This window comes from Neofelis nebulosa, chromosome 2 (genome assembly GCF_028018385.1).
Source record: "Neofelis nebulosa isolate mNeoNeb1 chromosome 2, mNeoNeb1.pri, whole genome shotgun sequence".
Classification (NCBI taxonomy): domain Eukaryota; kingdom Metazoa; phylum Chordata; class Mammalia; order Carnivora; family Felidae; genus Neofelis; species Neofelis nebulosa.
In genome coordinates, this window is record NC_080783.1 from 172,128,535 (window position 1) to 172,151,673 (window position 23,139).

A 23,139-nucleotide genomic window follows, 5' to 3' on the forward strand; every position below is an offset into this window, starting at 1 on the left:
CAGAATAATTCTGCACACCTTTTTTTAATGAATATAATTTATTGTCAAATTGGCTTACATACAACACCCAGTGCTCATCCCAACAAGTGCCCTCCTCCATGTCCATCACCCATTTTCCCGTCTCCCCCACACTCCCCATCCACCCTCAGTTCGTTCTCTGTATTTAAGAGTCTCTTACGGTTTTCCTCCCTCCCTGTTTGTAACTATTTTTCCCCCTTCCCCTCCCCCATGGCCTTCTGTTAGGTTTCTCAAGATCCACATGAGTGAAAACATATGGTATCTGTCTTTCTCTGCCTGACTTATTTCACTCAGCATAATACCTTCCAGTTCCATCCACGCTGCCGCAAATGGTATGATTTCAATCTTCCTCATTGCCAAGTAATATTCCATTGTATATATAAACCACATCTTCTTTATCCATTCATCAGTTGATGGACATGTAGGCTCTTTCCATAATTTGGCTATTGTTGCGAGTGCTGCTATAAACATTGGGCTCCAAGTGCCCCTCTGCCTCAGCACTCCTGTATACCTTGGGTCAATTCCCAGCAGTGCTATTGCTGGGTCATAGGGTAGTTCTACTTTTAATTTCTTGAGGAGCCTCCACACTGTTTTCCAGAACGGCTGCACCAGTTTGCATTCCCACCAGCAGTGCAAGAGGGTTCCCGTTTCTCCACATCCTCACCAGCATCTGTTGTTTCCTGAGTTGTTCATTTCAGCCACTCTGACCAGTGCACACCTACTCTTAATGTTTGCACTTTCAACACACTGTGACATATTCCTGTTTCCAGGTGCCAGGATTCAGTTAAAAGAAAGGCAGATAGTCTAGTTTTAACTAGTTAACCACCATTGCTACCGCCATCATAAGTGTGTCATTACCATTGTCATTACCTAACCCCAGGTTTGTAATTTCCCTGGGGGCAGAGGGGACAGGACATACAGAAAATGCATCAGAAACCTTATAATACAAATTATTTGAGATTATTAGAGTTTCTGGGTGTCAAGCCTTCCAAAACATTTCAGAGCTCCTCACTCTCCATTATCTCTGTTTGGTCTCAGACTCAGACCTGAGACTCAGACCTGAGAAGACGAAGCAGCACTTCCCCTGACACTCACTCGCTGTTGACCGTGTACTTGTGCCTCAACATCCCTGAACCTTATTTTTCTTGTCCTCTCTTAGATTTATTATGCCAAGATAAGAGAACATACTCAAACGGTTTAAAGTTTCTAGTACACAATATTATTCAACCATGGTTGATTTTCTTGTCTCTCCTATCGATCACAGAAAGAATCCATACAGAGAGAGATCTAAGCCCAGAACGCAAATATTCTACACAGTCATGTATGATTAGGCTACCCAAACTTTGTTTGGATCTTGTACTCCAAAAGTATGTTTTCCTGATCAATGTATGTAGAAAAGTGCTGTTTCAGGCTCCTCCTGTGAGCTGCCTTTAGCCCTGACCCTCACTATCCATTCTGCTCAGGGAGAACTGAATTCGACAATATCCACTGTAAAAATGAATGGAGAAATATAGTACAGAGACGACGGGCAGCCTGTGGGCACAACTAGTGTTCACTGACTCTTACTGGCACGTGCTTTTCTCTTCTTCCCTCTCCTTCTGTAAGAGAAACTTAAAGGCTACTATTCAACCACTGGTCTCTCACTGAGACTTCTGTATCTTTTCTTCACTAAGGACACCTTATAATATTTTCCTGTCATGGAGCCTGTTCCTCAAAGTATTTAATTTGCCATCTTTATTAAATAATGGGTAATTCACCTGTTCCCCACCTTTTATCAAGTGAATCCAAATTACAAATCTCTGTAAGATAACCAGTGTGTTCACAGAGTCAAAAGCAAAAATCTTTAGCCCACGTAGCTTTTTCGGGGAGGGGGGGGATGCATAATTTCTTTTAATGTTTTTCTTTTGCCCCCTTCAGCGACCAGTTGGCAACCACTGGTCAAAAGAATGTGTTAGTGTGTGCTGAGTTTTACTTATATGTATTTCATGACATCAATTTGCAAATCCAGTAGAACTCAAAGGACATGCATATTCTGAACACTGCCACTTTTAGAACTGGCTGATGCTCTGACAACAAGGTAACTCATTGTCTCCCTCTCTGTCGTTAAGGATCTTTCTTATAGTCCAAAGCTGCAAGAATGCATTTAATGGAAAAGCTTTCAGTTCGGGCAGCATTTGCAATTTTAAAAGAAGATAAACCTCTCTATGGAGTTAACATGATCTGTGAATGTGGGACATGCTAGGAATCAGATATCCTAATGAACTTGGTCTTCCTCACTTGAAATGGAGAATTAACCGATTCTTTTAAATAATTCAGAAATCTAAAATCAAAGGGATGAGGGTGAAAGTTTCGACTGTACTGCACAAAAAATGGGGAATGGCAATAAACATTTTATATTTTCAATAAATACATTCCAACACCTTGTATCATTGAAATACTTTCAAATTTATTGCAAATTATAATTGTTTTATGCTATTCAACAAACATAATGGTATCTGTTATAAATACCTTACAACTCATCCCATTCTATACTTTCCATCTCCAGCAGAAAAATCAAGTGAAAATTGAGTCCATTGTTTAAAACCATCCATTAAAGGGGTGCCTGGGTGGCTCAGTCAGTTAAGCTCAGCTCATGATCTCGCAGCCCGTGGGTTTGAGCCCTGCGTAGAGCTCTGTGCTGACAGCTCAGAGCCTGGAGCCTGCTTCGGATTCTGTGTCTCTGTCTCTCTCTGACCCTCCCCCACTTGTGCTCTGTCTCTCTGTCTCTCAAAAATAAATAAACATTAAAAAATTAAACCATCTATTAAAGAATCAAATACTCATAACACTTGAGATTGTAGGGGAAAAGTAAAGAATGTTAGTAAGAAAAATAAGAACGTAATTTTGCTCTCCAAATATCTAAAGCAAGAAAAAAAATGTATTCTGGATTGCCACCTGGCATATAGCTCACGTCCATGAGGCAATGAGGTGGATGAAAGAGAAGGCGGGCTACACTTTATTGAGTATCTACTATGGACCGTTACAAGTTCTGGGTACTTTACATGTGCATACATACATTCATACATATAATCTGCACAGAAACAGTCCTGTTAGTTCTGAGGACATAATTAAACCTGTGGGAGCCTCAGCAAGGCTGAGGCAGATACCTGGGAGGATGAGATAAGGAATAAAGGAAGAGATGACAATCCCAGATGAGAGAAAAACATGAGGAAGGAAAAGGAACTAACATTGTTTAAGCTCAAAACAAAACAGCGACCAAAACACACTTCCTGGGAAGGTGATGACATCCCACCTTACAAATGAGGAAACACAAGTCCAAGAGTTCAAAGTGCTCGCCCAAATTTACATAATCAATAAGTTATGGAACTGGAGGTTGTTACCATTCTTTCTATAATACAGCGTAATGGATACGCAAGTAGACTCTGGAGTTAGAATAAACCTAAATACACTTTCCACCTTCTTGACTGTGGGCAAACTATTTAAATTCTTTGTGTCTTAGTTTCCTCATATGTAAAATGGGCACACCAATGCTACCTCTCTCTGTAGGGTGGCTAATTACGATTAAATACGAATAACAGAACTCCTAGCATAACATTTTGCCATGGTGGCCATAAAAATGAGCCATCAGATCACTTGCTGCAAGGAGCCTAATGGCCTGATAACTCCAGCTACCACCCCTCTGTTCAAAAGTCACCGTTCCTCCAGGCTCCCAGACAATGACTAAGGGGGAGAATACCCCATTTCTATGGGACACAGAACTCTTCTAACAAGTAACTTTGGTTCAAAGACTCTCCATTGGCCTATATAAAACTTTCTTAGAAGCTTACTGCTATGTGAGATTCTTCCCATTCAATCCTCCTCCCTTCCCCATCTCCTTTCACAGTTATCAGGTCAGTAGAGTGGTCTAAAAGCTGTCCCAGCTGACTTTTGCTCTCTCTCCTTATATTTCATAGGCTTTACCCCCAATAAATCCCTGCACATATAATTCCATCAGGGCACAGTCTTCTTGGAAGACCACCAGGCAGAAAGTAACAAAACACCACACAGAAAGTCCACAATGAATGTAAGCTATTATCATGATTATCACCCAAACCATTCTTTTTATCATTTTCTGGCTCTAAAGCCCAGCAGAGTTTAACCGTAACTTTCCAAACTGTTTTCCCTGAATCTGTGAACGTTATTCTTTTTTTTTTTTTTTAATGGGAGGGTTCAAAGATCACACTGCGTTTTTGTAACATATTCTGATAAGTTTTGTCACACCTCCTCAATTACAAATGAAAACATATATATTTTGTTTCCCACACAGCACACAAAAAATATGGCACCTTCTATTTTCAAGTCTATTTGAAATGCCTTTTCTCTACTTCATCTTTGAATGTGGAATTTCCCAGTGCTTTACTATTTGACTGATTTTCTACTTTCATCATCTTTCAGGAAGCAAATCATCTGCTGGTAACTAAATCTTGTAACAGAGTATATACTTCCTTCATACTTGCTCTGAAGAAGTGACTCACATACTGTCCAATGGCTTACTCAATTGATATCCCACTAATTAAACTTACAAATTTACTTGCATAGATTCAATGGCTCTCAATTCTTATACTGTACCTATTGACTGTGCCTTACAAGAGGTTTATTGTTCTAAGATAACTACTGGACTAGGTACCAGCAGATGCAGGAGGAATGGAATTTAAGCAGTCAACTCATTAGAACTTTGTGGTACTCTTCCCAGGGTTCATTTTTCAGTGAGTTAAATTCCCGTGGTTTGACCCTTTGTGATCAGTGAAGTCATCACAGACTAATCAAACCTTTTCATATGTTGCTGTCACTACTGCCCATGGGACCGTGGGGAGAATTAGGACTGGTTGCCAGATAAAATATAGGAGTTAATTTAGATAAACAGAGATTTTTTTTTGTATAAGTATATCCCATGTAATACTACAAAATTATTCACTGTTTATATGAAGTTCAAATTTAACTTGGTGTCTTCTATTTTTATTGCTAAATCTGGTAACTATTAGGGAGAAAAATGAAGCTTCAGGATAAATGTACTTGAGACCTGGGGGCTTATGATCTAAATGGTGTCAGGAGATAAGGGATAAGTTGGAAGCCACAGATTTAGATTTCCATTAAATGAAAAAGGAATCGTTTGCATGAGTGGGTAGTATGTGAAGTCAAGTATCCCATGTAAGTAACTCAGCTTTTAGTATTACATGCATAAAGAAAAAACCTTTGGGGATACTAAAGGATGTTGCCATGGTAGATGAGAGAGTGCCTCTCTTTGGCAATGTTACAAATCAGGCCTTTGTCTACAGCTCCATACTAGACTCTATGCTTGCTCTGCCCACCACTAAACATTAAGTATCTAACCTATCATAGGGGCTCAAGATACAGTTCCTATATCAAGAAATAAATGGATTTGGTATGTGCATTCCTCTGTGGGGCATATCATAGCTTATCGAGGATTTGCCAAGTCCTCTCCTTGGCCTAGAAGGTCCGATACAATTTGGTTTCCTGCTACCCCCATCTCCAAATGCTCTCTCCTTCATTCATGTCCCTCAAGCCACACTGACCCCTTATTGTACCCCCAGCATCCCTCAAAGCCTCCACATTTACTGTTTTCTCTTCCTAGAATCAAAGTCCCTAATGTCTGCATAGCTCTCTTCTTTGCCTTCTTTAGGTCTGAGCTCAAATGTCAACAGATTAGAAAAGCCTTCCCTGACCACACTATGTAAAATAGCACCCATATTCTCCAGTGTTTATCCCCTTCCTGGGCCTTATTTCCCTTCCTAATATTTAATACCACTGGGCACATTACATATATACTGGTTTATCATCTGTCTCCTCCCACCAAAAGGTAAAGCTTTGTCTGTTTTGCTCATGGCAGTGCCTGGTTCTTAAGATGTACTAGATAAAAGTTTGTTGAATGAATGGATGAATTAAGTCCTTCTCCCCTTACTAGACTATCAAGTCCTCAAGAACAGGATGTCTGATCCATTGTTGTATTCCCTCAATGGATCCAGTCCATAGTCCAAACAGACCCAGCAGAGTCTTAATAACTCTCTGTTGAATCATTTATGAGAAGACTGAGGCACAAAGTCTTTAAGTGACCTGGACAACTGATTTCCCTTTAGCAGATGCTCAGTGTCAGGCTTGTAATGGCCAACTCTCCTTTGCTAATCTGACCTATTCAGCAGCTGTGATTTGGCTTCTCCTTCCTTCTCTCTTGAGTTTACAAATGCTGCTTGCTGAGAAGCTCTCTGGTTGCAAAATACCTACAGAGATCTAAGGAAACACAGACTCTCCTTCATGGAGAGACTGTTGGAAGCCTATTCCTACTTTGCCACAACATCCTTTACACTTCTGTCTTGGGATATTCACCATACGATGCCTGCAGATAAGGCATATGAGACTTCCTTGTTCCCTCTAGGTTCAAATCAACCAAGTACAGAAGTTAACAACAGAGATGGGGCAGAGTAATCTGCAGTAAATATTACCCCTTCCCCCACCTCTGTTTGAGATATCCCAGTAGATTTCCTTAACGACAAGTTAATGCCAAGGGAACAGAGTTGCCTGGAGCTGAGTAAATCCTAAAGAAGAGAAAAAGAACGAGGAAGCTGTAGGGAGAAAAGGTGCCAAAAATCCTTGTGGCCACATGAATTTTTGTAGCAGACAACTAATCAATCTGGATTAGTGACTCCAAATCCCCAAATAAATTATTTATATTACAGTCAGTTTTCTAATATTATCCACAAATGGATAATTCCTTCCAAAAAATAATATACAGGCTTTAAGTCAACAAATTCACACTCAAGTGTCAAATCAGACCCTATTATTTGTGGCAAGGAAAAGCTCATACGCTATTCCTGACCCACACCAGTCTCCCTGATATTTCCCTGTGCTGATTTTTAACTCATGGGGAGGTATGCGAAAGTGACCATTAAAAGTACACTGTAGGTCCTTCTAAAGTCCTTCTTTGTCAAAGGGTCCTACCAGAGTTGTTCAGGCTTACATCACAGGGAAAACAGAATAGCAGATGGGAGCTGCAGACACACTCCAGGTGTACCTTCTACCACACTGTGATTTGATGACGGCTCCTCATTTGGTCGCTTCTCTGAGCCCAATTCAAATACTACATGAATTGTATTGCTTCCTATTTCTGGAGTCAAGATCTATGGACAGAGGGACACCATCCCATATAAATTATAAATCAACACTTAAAAATGCTTTTCTACTTAAAATGTTACATCCACTAGGCACTCAAATGACTGTCTCTCCCGGGACAAGAGTTACAGGCACAAATAAATTCGAGGACCAGAAAGAAACCCCTTTACTTCTTCTTTCCTCTGTTAACTATTTGTGCATGAGGGACTGGGGGGGGGGGGGGGTGGCGCGTGGAGGAGGGAAGATGTCAGAACTAGACCACCCATCCAGTCCATTTTAGAATTTAGACGTCAGGGAACGTGGCTCTAAAACACTCCCTATTTTGGCTCCTAGCCAACCACTTAAAGTCTATTCAGCTAGCTATCCTCTGTATGTAGACAATAAAATAGCCATAACGTGTGAGGTAAAACTACTTCTTTAGAACGACTACAAATCTCCTCTCTGTTTTCCCGTTGAAAGAGCTCCTTTACTGCACTGGGTCCTGTGGTCAACTCAGCATCCTCTCTATACTGCGGGATGCACGCGGGGGAAACCCTGCGGCCTCACCTGGTGCCTCATCTTTCAAGAGGCAAGATCCAAGAATTTCCTTTGTCTGGAGGCATTTCTAAAGAGCCTCTGCAAACAATGATGAGTCACATCTGCTAACAATATTTAAGAGAGCACAATTCACCTGGGCTCGGACTGATTTTTCAGATCAAACCAAGTTCTGGTTCTCTGGGCTCTTAAAGAAGAGAGACCAGCTCCAGCATATTGCCGAAAACCCATCAGTCAGAATTTAATTACACAGATCTGGAAACCAGAAGGCATTTAGGTTTTAATGTCTCCCTAAGTTGGGACCTTTACATATTTTCGAATATTGATCATTACTGTTATCGCTGCTATTCTGGTGGTCACTCTACTGTGTCTGTCCCTGCAGCATTTTCTTTCTTTTTTTTTTTTTGAAAGAACACTGCAGAGAATAACTGCTGCTAGGTAATTGTAAAGGAAACTCATGCAAATTATGAAATATTGATAAATTGTATTTACAAGTCAATGGTGCTAGAATGCTCCTGCTTTCCCAGTAAAGTGCAAATTATAAGGCTGCATTGCCTCCAAAACTCCTAAAATGACCCAACTAAAATGACACATGAATCAAAACAGTTCCTAAAATGAGCAGTCCATCCAGCAGTAAGCAAGAGACAATTCTTAGAGTTTGGAATTATGAATTTTATTGTGACTTTCCGCGATGCATTAATATTGTAATATGACATTGCAATATATCTACTACATATTTGAAGAGGTGTGAAAAAAGTTAAGTATTGGGCCTACAATTTTTTAAGAGAATGCCCTCAGATAAAAGGATGTTTGTCCACAAGAGAAACAGAAATTCACAGTTCTCTTATCTCACCCCCCAAATTACAAAGTGGATCCTATACATAAATCTTCAGTCAGGGAGTCGGTGGCTCTGGAAGCTCTTTCCGAACTATTGAAACCTTCAAAATTCTCACAGAAATGAGTTAATGGATAACTAGTGAGATATGGCTGGAGGATAGTCCTTGCTCATCGAGAAACACTCAGAATAATATCTAGTGTAGCAATACAAGGCAGAAATGACACAAATGAAGGTGGTGACCATGAAAGCCACACTTGACCAATTCTCCCGGGGTTATTTTCAAATTGGCAGGTAGAGCTGGAAATTTTCAAAATCTGGGGCAAGCATCGTGATTAATGCCTTTCCACTGATTGCAAAGGCCCATCTGAGGGTTTATGCCACCAACATATGTGCGACTACCAGATAAATGAGGAAGAACAAACATGATTAAGCCTAAAGGAAATAATCCAAATACCAACTCCACTTTCCTGTTATAAATATCACATTTTAAAAACCACTAAAATGAGGTTATTAATAGTAGTCTGTGCAGGTGATGAGAGAGAGTAAAGAGGGGAAAAAACATGAGAACACAGCTTTTCTTTTTCTGGCAAGGGAACCCCACATTTTCTTTTTTTAGTTAAGGGTGTTTTCACAGAGAGTCTCAGCGGGGAGGGTGCTCTCAGAGTGCCAAGGCTGAACTATGCTATTCCCTCAGACATGGACTCAGTGTGGCCCCACAGAAGCGTGACTTGAATTAAGTAGGAGGGTTATTACGTGAGCTTTTTCCTCATTAAGGACCGACCTGATGCACCACAGAATGCAAGAGGACTGTTCACAGGTCCTGTAAATATCGAGCAGTCATCTCAAATATTCTGTCCCATAAATATTTTAAACAGTAGCCAAAGTACCTCATGGGAGTTCACGAACAAAGGTGGTTTGAGTAGATGCTCTAAGTCAAAGTCCAACAATTAAGGCTTATAACCTTCAGGTTCTCTTGAAAAGCCAGAAAGGGGGTTTCAGTAATATGTGAAAGAATTAAATGTGTAATTCCAGTCTGAGCTGAGAACTTTGTAAGAATTTCATTCCCTGTGGTAAGCAAGCATAAGTTAACATGATAGTGTTGCATATCTTTGCTCACACCTGTTCCTGTGAGTGGGGCAGAGGTGATCTGCTATGGACATTAGTATAGCTTCTGGCTTTGGCCTTCCTAGCACTATCAGCCATGTCTGTGCATGTATGTCCATGTGTCTGTGTACAACCTTCCTCCACACCCAAATTAGATTTTTGGTATCGCCAGTTGTTGGGTTTGTTTTTGATATTTGTTTCCTTAAAAACCTCTTGGTAAAATCAACAGTGAGAAGACACTCACAAAATATTTGGGGATAATGAGACCATACTCACCTATTTATTAATTCTATTCATGAAGCAAATAAATACCAGGTACCTGCTAAGTTCAATGCTGTGCAAGATTGTTTTAAAAGGAATTTGCCATGAACCCGACCTTTAATCAGCTTAGAGTTTTTAATAAGACAGAGTCTATTTGGTTTGTGCCAAGGAAAAAAACTCGGCTAAAATTAAACCCATCTAGGTGGGGTCCCTTCTTTCCAGAATCACCTTTTCTTGCAGTGCTCATTCAGAATGTTCTAGCAACTCTGAATCACTTTTGTGGTAGTCGACTCCTCGGAGGTGAAGAAATGTGAGGATTAGTCCACATAATAAAACAGATGTGGCACTGTGGGAATTACGGACAGATTTAAGGAGATGTATGTCTGACGTTCCAGAACAGAGTAGGTACCTACAAAGGATGTCTCTAAAAGTCTTGGTTTATTTCTGACACTACCCCTCTTCCATTCCAAATCTCTGAGCTTCTGGTCTCTCCGATATGTATGCTCTATACAGATATGAGCTTTAACCAAAAGTAGTAATAGCTACTTTTCTTTGAGTCTTTACTGTGAACCCAGCATGATGCTGTTTCATGTACATATTCTTATTTTAATACAAAGTATGTTGTTTTAGTAATCTTACTTTACTGATAAGAAGACGGATATTGGGGCAATAGTTTATTCAAAGTCACCTAGCCATGATTTCATCTGAATTCGGGTGTGTCGGACTCTAGAGGGAGAGTTTTTAATCATTATATATTATACCAACTTTGAGTTTCGGAGATTCTGATATTTTATCTCTGGGCTTCAAATAATTCCTTCAAAATTCCCATCTAATACTCTAATTGGACAAAGATTTGTTTTCTTTTACAGTTGAGTCTTAAGGGAGTACAAGAAAAGAAAGCAAAAATTCCACAGGAAAAACCAGACTAGTTGGACAGGGAAGAAACAGCTGCATCCACTTTAGGTAAAGTTACATGGCCTAGTTTATGGTTTTGGATGAAACGGCATGTTACCATTTGTCTATTCATTCTCCATGGTTTACTAGGAAAATACCATTCGTTTCCCATTACCTTTCTCCTCAAGAGCTAGGATAAAAAGAATATTATTTCCCCTCGCATATATACATAAAGAAGGAGTAATGTGTTCCCGCTTTATTTGAAGACGAGAGTCTGTCCCTTGTTCACCCACCAAGATTCTCAAAGTGCTTAGAGTTTGGTTGATACATTTATGAGAGCTGCCTTTTTAAAAACAAAAATGAAACAAATGAAAACCTTTCAGGAACTTGTCATCCATAGCCTAGGTAATGAAAAAGAAATATCGCTCTTGGTCAAAGCAACACTAGAAAGTTCTCTAATGCATGTAAATACCTGGTCCTCAACTCTTCATTTATTTTCCTCTAGGGATTATGTGTCTTTAGAAAAGAGGTAAAATCACATTTCCTCCAATAACTTCATCTGAGATTGACAAAAGGCAGGTAGAGGATACTGAGTAGGCTGATTTTCCTCTAGGCTAAGCTTCAGTCGAGTTCTCTAAGACAAAGCAGCTTCGACTTTTTTCTTTGCTATGAATAGAAATTTGAAACATAGGAACTTATTACTTTCTCTTCTAGATACCAATGCTTTCTTTGAACTTAGATGCGATCTTCCCGAAATAGTATTGTGGATCCTTGAAGTAGCACCAAGCAATTTGGGGTTAAAAGTGAACTTGGCTAATAGCTCTGTGCCTTCGGCCGAAAAATCCAGGCTCAATCCTGGTTGCTTTTTGGAATGGGAAGCGCACAGTATCAGTATTGCAGGCAGCTCCAGAAAGGCATTGCCAGCCTCTCGTGCTCTCAATTTATATTTGCATGTGAACAGCTTGTCGGCCATTTTATGAAGACAGATGAATCGCAGGCCTGCTAGTGGGGCGGCCAGACCTACATACACCAACCACAGACCCGTACGGCCCACAAATTTTTAAAAAATGAAATGAGAATAAAGTGAGTATCTCAGGCAGATTATACAGAAATATAATCTATGAGAAATGAAACGTTCAAGGTATCACCTACAAGTCCAGTGGAAATAAATGATGACGCTAATGTCACCTTAAAATGTCAACAAAAAATAAGATAGAGATATTTATGATACTAAAAACAAGACTTCAGGGGTCCCTCTTTTTTTTTTTTATGCTTGCTATGAAAAGACAATTTTGATAAGAAAAATACCACTAAAACACCAGAATGAGAAGGGAAAATAAATAGTCAGATAGTCCATATTTAAGGCTAGAATCCATCAATGATATAAGGAATTTACCACACATGTGAAATGAAACAAATCCTATAAAATTAGTGAGAGGATATCTAATGTGGTAAAAATCCTCCACTGCATAATACTGACAGAATTCAGTCTACCTGTCTGTTCCAAAAGATCAGATGGAGATCAACAGGGAAAAATGTACAGAACAACAAAAGAGAGACCAGAGGAATGAGCTCATTCTAAGTAGATGAAAAATAAGTATGGTAAGGATGATAATGACAAGAAAAATAATGAGTAATATTGAAGAGCCAACAATTTTTAGTAAACTATATGAATATGTATGTCTCGTTTAGTTCTTCAACAGGTAGGCTATTATTATCTATTTTTACCATACTATTTTCAAGATGAGGGAAAAGTATACACCCTGAGAGGTTACATAACCTGTTCAATATTACACAAGTAAGAAACAGAAGAGGCAGAATTTGAACACAGGTCTGATGCCACAGCCCGAGCTTTTAAGCCCAGTGCCATAAGCCCTTCACAGACTCCTCAAGGTCAAGCCTCCCCATTACAGCCTTTAGTATTTTCACTGAGGAAGAGCACTTTGGAGTTGTAGGAGATGGTATCTGTAAAAGTACATAGTACAGCGTTTCCTATATGATAGGCACTGCCGGTTCACTTCTCAGCTTTTATTGAAACCGATGGTTTTACTCAATCTTAAATTCCAACCTATGACCATCTGTTTTGTACTTGGAGCACATACCACAAATTTAGTATTTTACCAGACACGATCACATTTGTATAGAATGTGTGTGCATTCTATGTTAATCAGGTTTCTGCAACAGAAAATTTATAGAATTCTGCAATTTAGGAATTTAATGCTGCCATGTACTGTTTTATTTCAGACAAGTTAAAGTGGAAAATCCTTCAAAGGCAGAGATCGTTTTCTGAAAGCACTTAGGAAAGGGCTGAGCTCTGAAAAGGCTACAAAAATATTTGTCGGTCAATGACTTATATCACCAGGGAAGAAGATCGCGGGGCACCTGCCACCTCAGAAGGAACTAAAATGAAACCAACAGACTGTGGCTCCTCACTTGTGCTGTAGAAGATTCTGATTTGGTAAAGCAACCCCACCTTTCACAGTCCGGTTCTCACGAGAACCCTGACGGTGCTTGGGAGCAGGGTGGAGGAAGGCTTGGGGCTGCTAGAATGATCCAGAGAACTCCCTGACTCCTCAGAGTTGTTCCTACTCTGAGCTGCCCATCAGGCAGACCCCAAATCCTTGTACTCGGTTGGCTCTTGGCTACTGTTGGACTCTGAAAACAGCAGCAGCTAGAGTCCCCAACTACACTTACCGTTTTCTGGCTGGTCCTTAATGTCAGCGTCACTTGGCTGGCTGGGACTTTCAGATTGACTTGAATCTGAAAAACATAAAAAATACAGCCAAAAATTACAGGGTCTGTGAGGGAAAAGTGGATCAGAAGTGCCAGACTTTCTCAAAAAGTTCAGCATGTAAAGTCGGAATGAGAACGTTATAGAAATGATAAGATGAATGAAAACAAAAGGTGGGGGGCAGGGGGAGAAAGGGAAAAGAAGGCAGCAACAGCAGCAGCAGCCCGTGCCTTTAGAGAGGACGCTCCATTCTGGGTACGCCTCCAGTGGCGTTTGGCTTGCGCCAGATCATAACTTGAAACTCCTCAGAAACCATCCTCTTACAGAGAAGCCATTTCCAAACTGCTCTTCTCCATTATTTATACACTAGAGTCTGATAAAGACTTCATCCTTCATTACACACATCTGAAGCTTGATTCAGAACATAATAAAGTGTCAAAACATATTTTGAAGCTGGTATATAAAAGCAACCCAAACAACAGTAACAAGTTCTGTTGATATTTAGCTCTGTATTCTAGCAACAGACTATGCAGACTAACACCATTAAATACAAGAGTCCTAATATTCTAGCACATTTACTTGAAATCGCAGGATAACTCAAAGGCATCTTTCCTGAATGCTACACGTTTCCTCCTCTGCTTTGTAAGTATCATTTTCCTCTCATACCAATGCCTTCAGGAGCTCCTAAGAGGGCTTGTTAGTAAAAACAGGTTCTTGCACACCTTCACTGAATTCCATTTATTTTTTACTTAAAAAATACAATTATTTTCCAAACGAAATAATTAATTCAGTTAATTTCTAAATGGGATAATTTTTTTAAATAACATTTAATTTTTAAAAAAGATAAAATTCAGTTAGAGCAAAGGAATTTCATAGAATCAGAAGTAAATATACTTAGACATTTCTTGGAGAGAGGAGACAAAAATCAGGCAAAATATTTCCAGGGTAAACTTTTGTAATGTGAAACATATCCTGAGACTTGAAACAGTATATAACATGATCTAAAAACAAACAACCCCCCCCTTTTTTAAAGAAAAACCTCTCTATCTATGGAAAATTTGGCTACTAACTTTACCTGGGCTTCACAGGGTTAGAATTGGCTGTCTAAAGTTTGACCACATTTCAGCAAAAAGTTCAGTGCAAGATCAAAAGGTCATGACACTTAACTATGATTAAACTGAAAATACCACTTCTATTTCAACAGCATTGAAAGCATTACTATTCTCTTTCTTGGAGATACTGCAAAAAAGAAGTAGCATTCCTAGTTATCCTAGGCCAAGAAATGCTAATTTATTACTTTAGAAAGGCTCTCTGCTTTTAAGCAAATGAGGATTTTAATTACAGGGAAGTACTATAAGGAAAATGTCTACCTTTAGGTTTCCAGATGATCTTAACCTGGTGACTAGAGCAAAAATCCTATGTTGATCCAAAGGTGCAAATAAAAAAAGATGTGAAGATGTGAGTTTTTATTTAAGTCTGGCCAAGTGATTGCTTTCATCACTTTGTAACAATTGTCATGGTGAACACACACACAAAAAAGCATGACAGGTCAAAAAGGCTTCAGATATCCCAGAGAATGATCACCCAAGTTAAGTATGGAGCCTGCACTGAAAATTGGGAATGCAAATTTATGTTGGACCGTATTTGAAATTTTAACTCCATAAATTACTATTACTTTTACAGCAAACAATTAAAAAATATGGCATGACTACCTTCTCTTTTTCTAAAGAAAGATCCTACAATTTTGCCATTAAAAATTACAAATTAAATATTCTGAGAAGTATTTCAACATGTTTTAGGAGAAAGGCATACTTTGATTATTTTTGTCCTAGAAAATTTCAAATCATTAATATCCATAATTAAATTTAAAAAAAAACTTAAATTTTGTTTTAGGGAAAGCTGAAATTCTTCTTGATCATATCCCAGAAAGGATCCATAAAATTCTGCCAAACAGAACATTTATGTTGCAGTAATACTAGCAAATCTAACTTTCCATATGACAGCTTAGCCCAACGACATTCTTCTAGGTGTATCTTTACAATGAATCACCTCGTGAACAAACAGAGAAACATGTTTCATCTCAATTAATTTAAATATGCAAGAGCCAATTACTTCTCTGATACTTACCCAATATTATTAAGACAAGGAGGATAAAGAGATCAAAAAAATGTTTTTTAATAATAGAGAAGTGGACTTCTTTGTTCTCTTTTCTTTTACATTTGGTTCACCATCCTATCTTTATAGAAACATAACATGATTAGAGAAAACATGGACGGCAACAGAAGGTGGCTGTAGGTCTGTTCAAAGAAAGTTTAAAATTCCAGGCCCCAGAAAAAGGAGCAAATAAACAGCAAATGACCGAGAGGCAAGAAAAGACTGAGAGTTGGTCGGAAAGGGGCCGAAGCGCTCTTGTGAAAGCTCAGATACATACACTGGAGGAGGCATCTAGCCAAACTGAAAATGGAATTTAATTTCTCCAGTTTTATTCGAAAGCTGGAGACACTGTTATCCACCGAGGACAGCGCACTAAAGCACAGCATCCTGGTAAGGGATAGGCAGAGCCAAAGATCTACAAGGAAATGTAAATGATCTAAAAATTTCTGTAATTATTTCCTACTACAGGCTGTTTCATGCCGTTTCTTTTTTGAACCAACAAGGAACAAAACTACCCAGTCCCGGGGCTATTCTATGCGGAGGATGCATGGACACTTTCCCTGGTATTGCAAAAGGTCACCGATGCTGCTAGGTATGGAGCCAACCAGATGACCAAAATTACAAATTAATTTCTACCCGTGCATAATTGACATAAATGAAAGATTTCTCTTGTAAGCATTTACATTAAAACACTCTCATGAAGGTTAACAATTAATTTCTCTTTTATACTTGGTAGGGACCTGTCAGAAGCCTAGGTTAGCTTTATAGCTTATTTTTTTGGACAATTCTCACTTGGTCAGTTGATTCCCACCTCCAGAAATAATTGGAGGCCCCAGAAAACAGATACAACAGCATGGAATTGGATGCCCTATCTCATAGCTTCTATCATATATCTGGCAGTGACTTCCTCTGGTTCTCTGGTTGAAAGCCAGAAGATCTGTATATTACAATGAAGAGAATATTATTTAAAGTATGTTTAAATGATGGAGTTGGAAATGCTATTGTAAGGAAGTACATTAGGGTCATCAATTTTTTTCCCATCTAGAGACTTGCTTTTTGTTTAAGGAATCTCAGACTTCAACCTAACCTTGGAAAGCAATGTTTCTTTTGGTTTTTAAAAAATTTATGAGCAGAAACTTAAACCTAAAATAGACAGGGTTTGCATATAGGAGGCTGGGTTGAGACCTCTTAATTGAACTGGTAGCCATCTATCTATGCATTTTTATGGCGCCTACAGCTATATTGCTGGAGTGCTCAGACAAAGATATTTCACTATCAATATAATCACTGGGGAAAGGAATAAAATAAATCCTAATGCCTACATATTAGTCTCTGCTTCCATAAGCTTGTGCAATGCAAGAACAGAAGCCATGTACTGGATTTGCTACTTATCCACTTATTCAGCTGCCCCAACCTCAGTTCTGCTCCCCCTCAGCATGGACTTCCAGAGAACATTCCTTTTGGAAAGGGGAAGAATGACAAAAACATGTCAGTATGGTAAAACTGGGCAGGAAAAAAGAAATATAGATCTCACTTCTGTGTAGTTTATGTTCTTTAGGCACGGAGCAGAGGTGGGATGTTGCTAAATCTTCCCTGTGCTCGACTTAGCATCCAACTTTCTCCTCTCCGCTCCTTTCACTGTACATACATCTCTTATGGTAAGCTTTATACTATGTTATACTAAGGTGATCTTCAATGATCTCCTATGAGAATTTGGGTTCCCTAAGAAAAGAGTTCCTTTCTGGGGCACCTGGGTGGCTCAGTCGGTTGAGTGTCTGACTTCAGCTCAGGTCATGACCTTGTGGTTCGTGAGTTCAAGCCCCACATCGGGCTCACTGCTGTCAGCCTGTCATTGCAGAGCCTGCTTGGGATCCTCTGTCCCCCTCTCTCTGCCTCTCCCCTGTTTGCGCTTTCCCAAAAATGAATATTAAAAAAAAAAGAAAGAAAAGAGTTCCTTTCTTATTCTTGTCTTATCCCCAGTACCTTCCAAGGGTGCCTGGCCTGCCCAAGGATTCACTAACTGCTGAAATAAAGAGATGAATTTTGAATAAGATAAACTTGTCGTTCAGCTTTCTAACACTGGGATGCTGCCAACAACTGAAAAACATACTAAATTCACACCTAAAAGGAGACTGGGACTCTCATAAAATGAGGAAGGAGGGCAGAAAAGGACTTTACTTCTGCTTGACGTTCCCCTTCGTTGGACCTGGCAAGAGAGAGACAGGCACTTCCCTCTGGTTCGGGGGTGGGAAATCTTGCCCAGTGTTTAGAAGTTGCAGACAATCACCTCCTATGATCCCCTGGCCAACACTGCACGAAAGGCTTCTCGGAATAACAAGAGGGGAGGACAGTGTCTGACACCTAGGAGGCCTCCCAGAAATGTGTACAGTCTGAAACGATGGACAACACAGGACCTTTTCACACATGCAAAGAATATAAAGCTAAGAGAAATCTGCCTATTTCTAACACCTGAAGAGTATACCAACATCCCAGGGACTGCTGTGAACAGTTGATAAAGGAAGAACAGACCTGCGGTGGTGAAGAACCCTTCCCACCCTGAAACAAACCAATATAATTCCTATCCAGTTCACGTGATATCAACAAAAGTCGATGGACCATGAGAGTAAAATTCTGTTTCTAGAATTTAGAAAATTCTAGAAAAATAGAAAAATAATTTAGCCTAAGTTTCAACCTCCTGACCTGCTTTGGCTAAAAATGAAGTTTGAAAAGCCTCTGTTAAACTTCTGTGTCCACTTCTAAATCTCCTAAATTTAAAGGTGAAATGAAGAAGCCAGAAGGCATCGAGGAACATAAATGAGTTAGCCAAATGAAAGAAATAAAGTGAAAATTCCACCTAACAGAGTTTGGAGTTGTGATGTGTAAAGAAAAGGCAAAGACAGGAATGAATACTTTGCGGCAAATAAATGAAGAGTTAGGAGCATTTCAAGAAGACAAGAAAATAAGGAAAGGGGGTGATTATACTCTGAATATAATTAACAGTTACATTCCACAACTGTAGCCCTTAAAGATATTTAAAAAATTAGGTTAAGTTTTATTTCTTATGGTTCAGGAAGACAGAGTTCTTTGCAAAAGAGTCAGGCCAAAGGACACCAAGATTCATTTTTCTACATCCATGATGTTATAACAGAAAAATAATTCTCCTTCTGATTGCTACTTTGTTTAGAATCGCTCTACTGTGACCATCCGGTATCATAACATGTTATGATAGTAAAGAAATCTGGAAAGTCAAATGGCTATGATAGTCACATTTGTTTGTTAGTCATATTATAGTTACAGTTATGAAAGAAATACGACTTTATAATATTTAAGACGATTGTCTTTTCTTTTTTTCCAGTATCACCTTAAAAGACTCAGGTGTAAGGAAATATTTGACCTTAAAGACTCAGGTATAAGGAAATATTTGAAAAACATTTATTTGAGAACGTAGAATGTCAGTGTATAGGTGCACATATGTAAGATACAATTTGTAGCTTACATGTGAACACTGATGAATACAGTACCATCAGCGAAATCTAACATTATCCATCATGGTCTGGAGAAGAGCAAACAGAAATTTATAATACCATCATTCAGTCTGGGGCCTCTAAATATATTCAATTATTATTAGCTTTCCAGAGAATGGCAAAAATCCTTTAAGCTCTGTGAATAACCAAACCAAAATTTAATGTCAATTGTTGTCCACAATTGTGACCCACTTAATGAAACATTAACATACAATAACTTAGTTTTTAACACAGATAAATCATGAAGTGAGTCACACCGTGAAAGTTTTCTTAGCTTTAAGAATGGAAACATTCCCCGGTCCTTTAAGTGGGAAGTCTTATCTTTATTGTATTTAAAATACAAACTTGGATCTCCATAACTTTCCCAGGAAGCTAGAAAGGAGTGTTCGTATGGATATGTGCATGTGCCTGATAACCACAGCAATCGAAGTACGCAAAGTTCTTCAGCAGAAGGGAGATGGGGAGACGTAGCAGCGGAAAAACAACTCGTTCCAAAAGAACTAGGCTAGGGTGCTCACGTGGGTCTTCTCCTCTAATCCAGACTCAGGCGGAGGGGGCAGGCTGTGTTCAGGCGGCAGTGACTTGGAAGGGCTCCCCCAGACCACCCTGGGAGCTGCCAGCTGCTCAGGACATCCACCTCTTAGACATTCCCCTGGATAGCAGTTTTAGGGCATGCTTAAGAGTGTTACACAATCTAGGTTACTACCATTTCTTTTCCTTGAAACTTTTCTTTTTTAATGCCTTTCTGAAGGAGAATTTGTGAAATATTAAGTTTGCAGGAATTCGAGTTTTTGGCATTAGTACTGGTATTCAGAGCCCATCTGTTTGGTCGGGACTGTGTATGATGATGAGGCCGTTAGGATGAAGGGTTAGTCAACTGTCTTATCACCTACTCATAAATGTGTTATTTTTCTATGTGCACAAGGAGGTTGCGGAATGATACAGTTTTAACACATTGAGAAAAAAATAAAATGGCGTAACTATTGTGTTATGACAGTGAGGGGGAATCATTTCTAAGCTTTAAAAATTACAAATTCAGTCACTCTGAAAGTAACGACAAAATGACTCAATCCTAAACCTTCAATCTTTGCATGAGGCTGATTTCAAGTAATGATCAGCGTTTTCAATGAAGTTATAAATGAAGTCGATGGCAAGAATAGGATTCTGAAAGATATGCAAGCACGATGCTAAATTTGTAATTTCTTACATTTTCTTCGATGAGGGTCTGTGAGTAAAATAAGCTATAGTATTTAGATCATCATTTTGAGTTTTGTTTTTCCCATAACAGTAAATGTGATGGTAACCTGTTGATCGATTCAGAGCTCCACAGTTATTGTGTCAACCTGTTCACCTACCCACTCATGTGTAAACAAAGGCCTGCTTAAAAAGCCCTCGCATCCCTTTTTAGTCACTTTTGTCACAAACAAAATTGACTATAACAGTAAGTTGTTGGAGTTCTTAAACAGAAGAATATATACTTGAAGGTTACTCATATAGTCACCTACACCACTTAAAACAGAAAAGTTCCCTGTGTACTTTCATGTTATAAAAACAAACACGTCAAATGAAAATGAGGCATAATTGAGTTATAGTCTATATGCATTATTTTCCTGTATCTGACTATCTATAAAGAAATTTATTACAACGACAAAATGCCCTCTGTCAAGGAAAACCAGGCTATTTAAGTTTAGGATATACACTAAATATTAGCTTTTCTTGCATTCATATTTCACTACCAAAAGGAGTACGGAATGATTGACCAAAAAAATGGCGTCTTACAAAATCTCAGGTACACAATTTAACTGCTCTGGATCTCAGTTTCTTCATCTGTCAAATGGGGACACTAACTGCCATTTTGCCTAACTTAACAGGACTGTTGCAGAGATCAAATAAAAAAAATACAAGAAAACCTGGTTTTAAAACCATAAGGTCCTCTCCTCCCCCAAATGTACATTTACCACGACAATATAAATCTTCCCATCGATATGAGTTTTTGTTTCTTTTTAAAAATCAATCCCAACCCATGCATGATGTGATTCTGGTATAAAACATCAGCACGACAGACCTGGTTTTAAAGAAAAGGTTCTTAATTCCCATATACTGGGAAAGAGATTATCTCTGCTAATGGAAATGTAAATCTCAGCTTGCCGTTGTTTATTCCAGACAGACATTTGTGTGTTAAGTCTGTTTATCAGGCAACACTTTGTCTAAGCCAGGAAGTAGTCAGTCTTTGTAACAAGATGTATGCAAATGAATTTCCCATGAGTCTCTGCAGCAAACTGTAGCAAGAAAAAAAAAAAATTCCTTGTTACTTTACCAGCAAGAAGCTACCTCAAAAGTAGACTAGAGACAGAACTATGAGCTAGACTATGCTGATTAGTTTAAATGAGTCCTAAACATGTGCTCACAGTCTGTTGCTCTTTATTCTAAGCAGACTTGGTGTATTACATCTGTTTATCAGACAACACTCTGTCTGGGTATTCGGGCTTTGTAACCTGTGTGAAAATGAATGGTGACTGTAATCCCATGAAATAACCTGTCTGAGGCAAAACTCCAAACCTCCCATCACTTTAAGAATCCCCACCAACAGAAGCTCCCATGAGACCTTTGAAACCTTACAAAAATTCCCTGAGCTCTAACTTTTTATCCACCTTCTATCTTAAATAACTTTTCTACATTCTTTCGCTCTCCTGAGGGCATGACAGACTCAGGACAGAATGGTCAATTTTTATCATGCAACATGGACTGATTAAAAAAAAAAACACAAACTGCTAATATGCCCTACCTAATGATCAAAAAAAAAAAAAAACAAACAGATTTTTAAAAAAGAAAATACTTTTCTAGCATAATAAAAATGAATTTATTCTTTAATCCTATTATTATTTACCCTGGGATCTTTTCTTTTCTTTTTTTTTTTTTTTTAATCCTAATATAACCAACTTAAAAAAAAAATCTATACATGAAGCATTGAACAGTGTATACATGAAGCATTGAACAGTGTATTTCTTTTCTTTTTGTTTTTCTTGTTGGTTTTCTTCAGGGTTTGAAAACCTTACCAAAGGAATCGAATTGGTCTAGCTTGTCTTCCTAGACAAAATAAACACTTTAGGACTCGACTTGTTTGTATTCTCCTCAGTGGTGCTGTATGCATCAGCAGCTAAAAACAAAGAAACTTTTTAGCTGTTCAGACAAAATGCAGAAGCTTCCCAAACAAGGAGGCAAGGGAGGGGGCATGGTTGGAGGGGAGGGTGGGGGTGAAGTGTGCAGAAAGTCTGACAGTCCATTCAGTACAGGGATGATGGCTATAATGCATCCAGGGGCCCCTTGCTAATTAAATATGCATTGGCACAGTTCTGATCAATGCAAGCCATGGATCAGGTGACACACCTGCAAAATCTGGAGTCCAGAGCTCCCAGGAAAAGGGAAAATAGTCTTGTCTCCTTATCTTTGTTTTCAAAGGCTCTCAATTTCTGTGCTTAGATATCTAATTTAATTCTCTCACCCCTCAGCAAACTGGATTAGGGAAGTCAATACTGCCTTTGTGCATCGACAGGAAAACACAGCTTTCCTTTTATTCAATTTAGCTATGACCTTTAGACAAAGATAATGACAACTGTCTAAAAGTAAGGTTAAGGCCTCACGAAGAAGACCCCCAGAGCTCAGGCCCCCACGGAATTTGGGATGACAAGGTGGTGGGGTGTGTTGTGATCTTTTCCTGCTTGGAAAGGCAAAAGGGAGGAAAGGGGATTAAGAGTGGGTTGTGGGGGGAGGCGAGGGATGAGGTGCACATAGAAAAACTCAAGGGGAAGAGATTTAAATCCACTGACTGTACAACTGAACTCTCAATCAGATGACTGGACCCTGTCACATCCGTACCAGAAAGTACTTCTGTGAACAACAGGAGTCAGAATGGCATA

At 39.0% G+C, this 23,139-nt stretch overlaps 1 protein-coding gene across 10 annotated transcripts in view; it reads right to left on the reverse strand.

Moving 5' to 3' along the window:
- NFIA (nuclear factor I A) overlaps positions 1-23,139 on the reverse strand; it is a 576,975-nt gene that overhangs the window by 171,729 nt on the left and 382,107 nt on the right. For all 10 annotated transcript variants that reach the window (XM_058717200.1, XM_058717202.1, XM_058717201.1 and 7 more), the window contains exon 3: positions 13,508-13,573. In XM_058717200.1, coding sequence (XP_058573183.1) covers positions 13,508-13,573 — 66 coding nt within the window. The remainder of the gene's footprint in view (positions 1-13,507; positions 13,574-23,139) is intronic.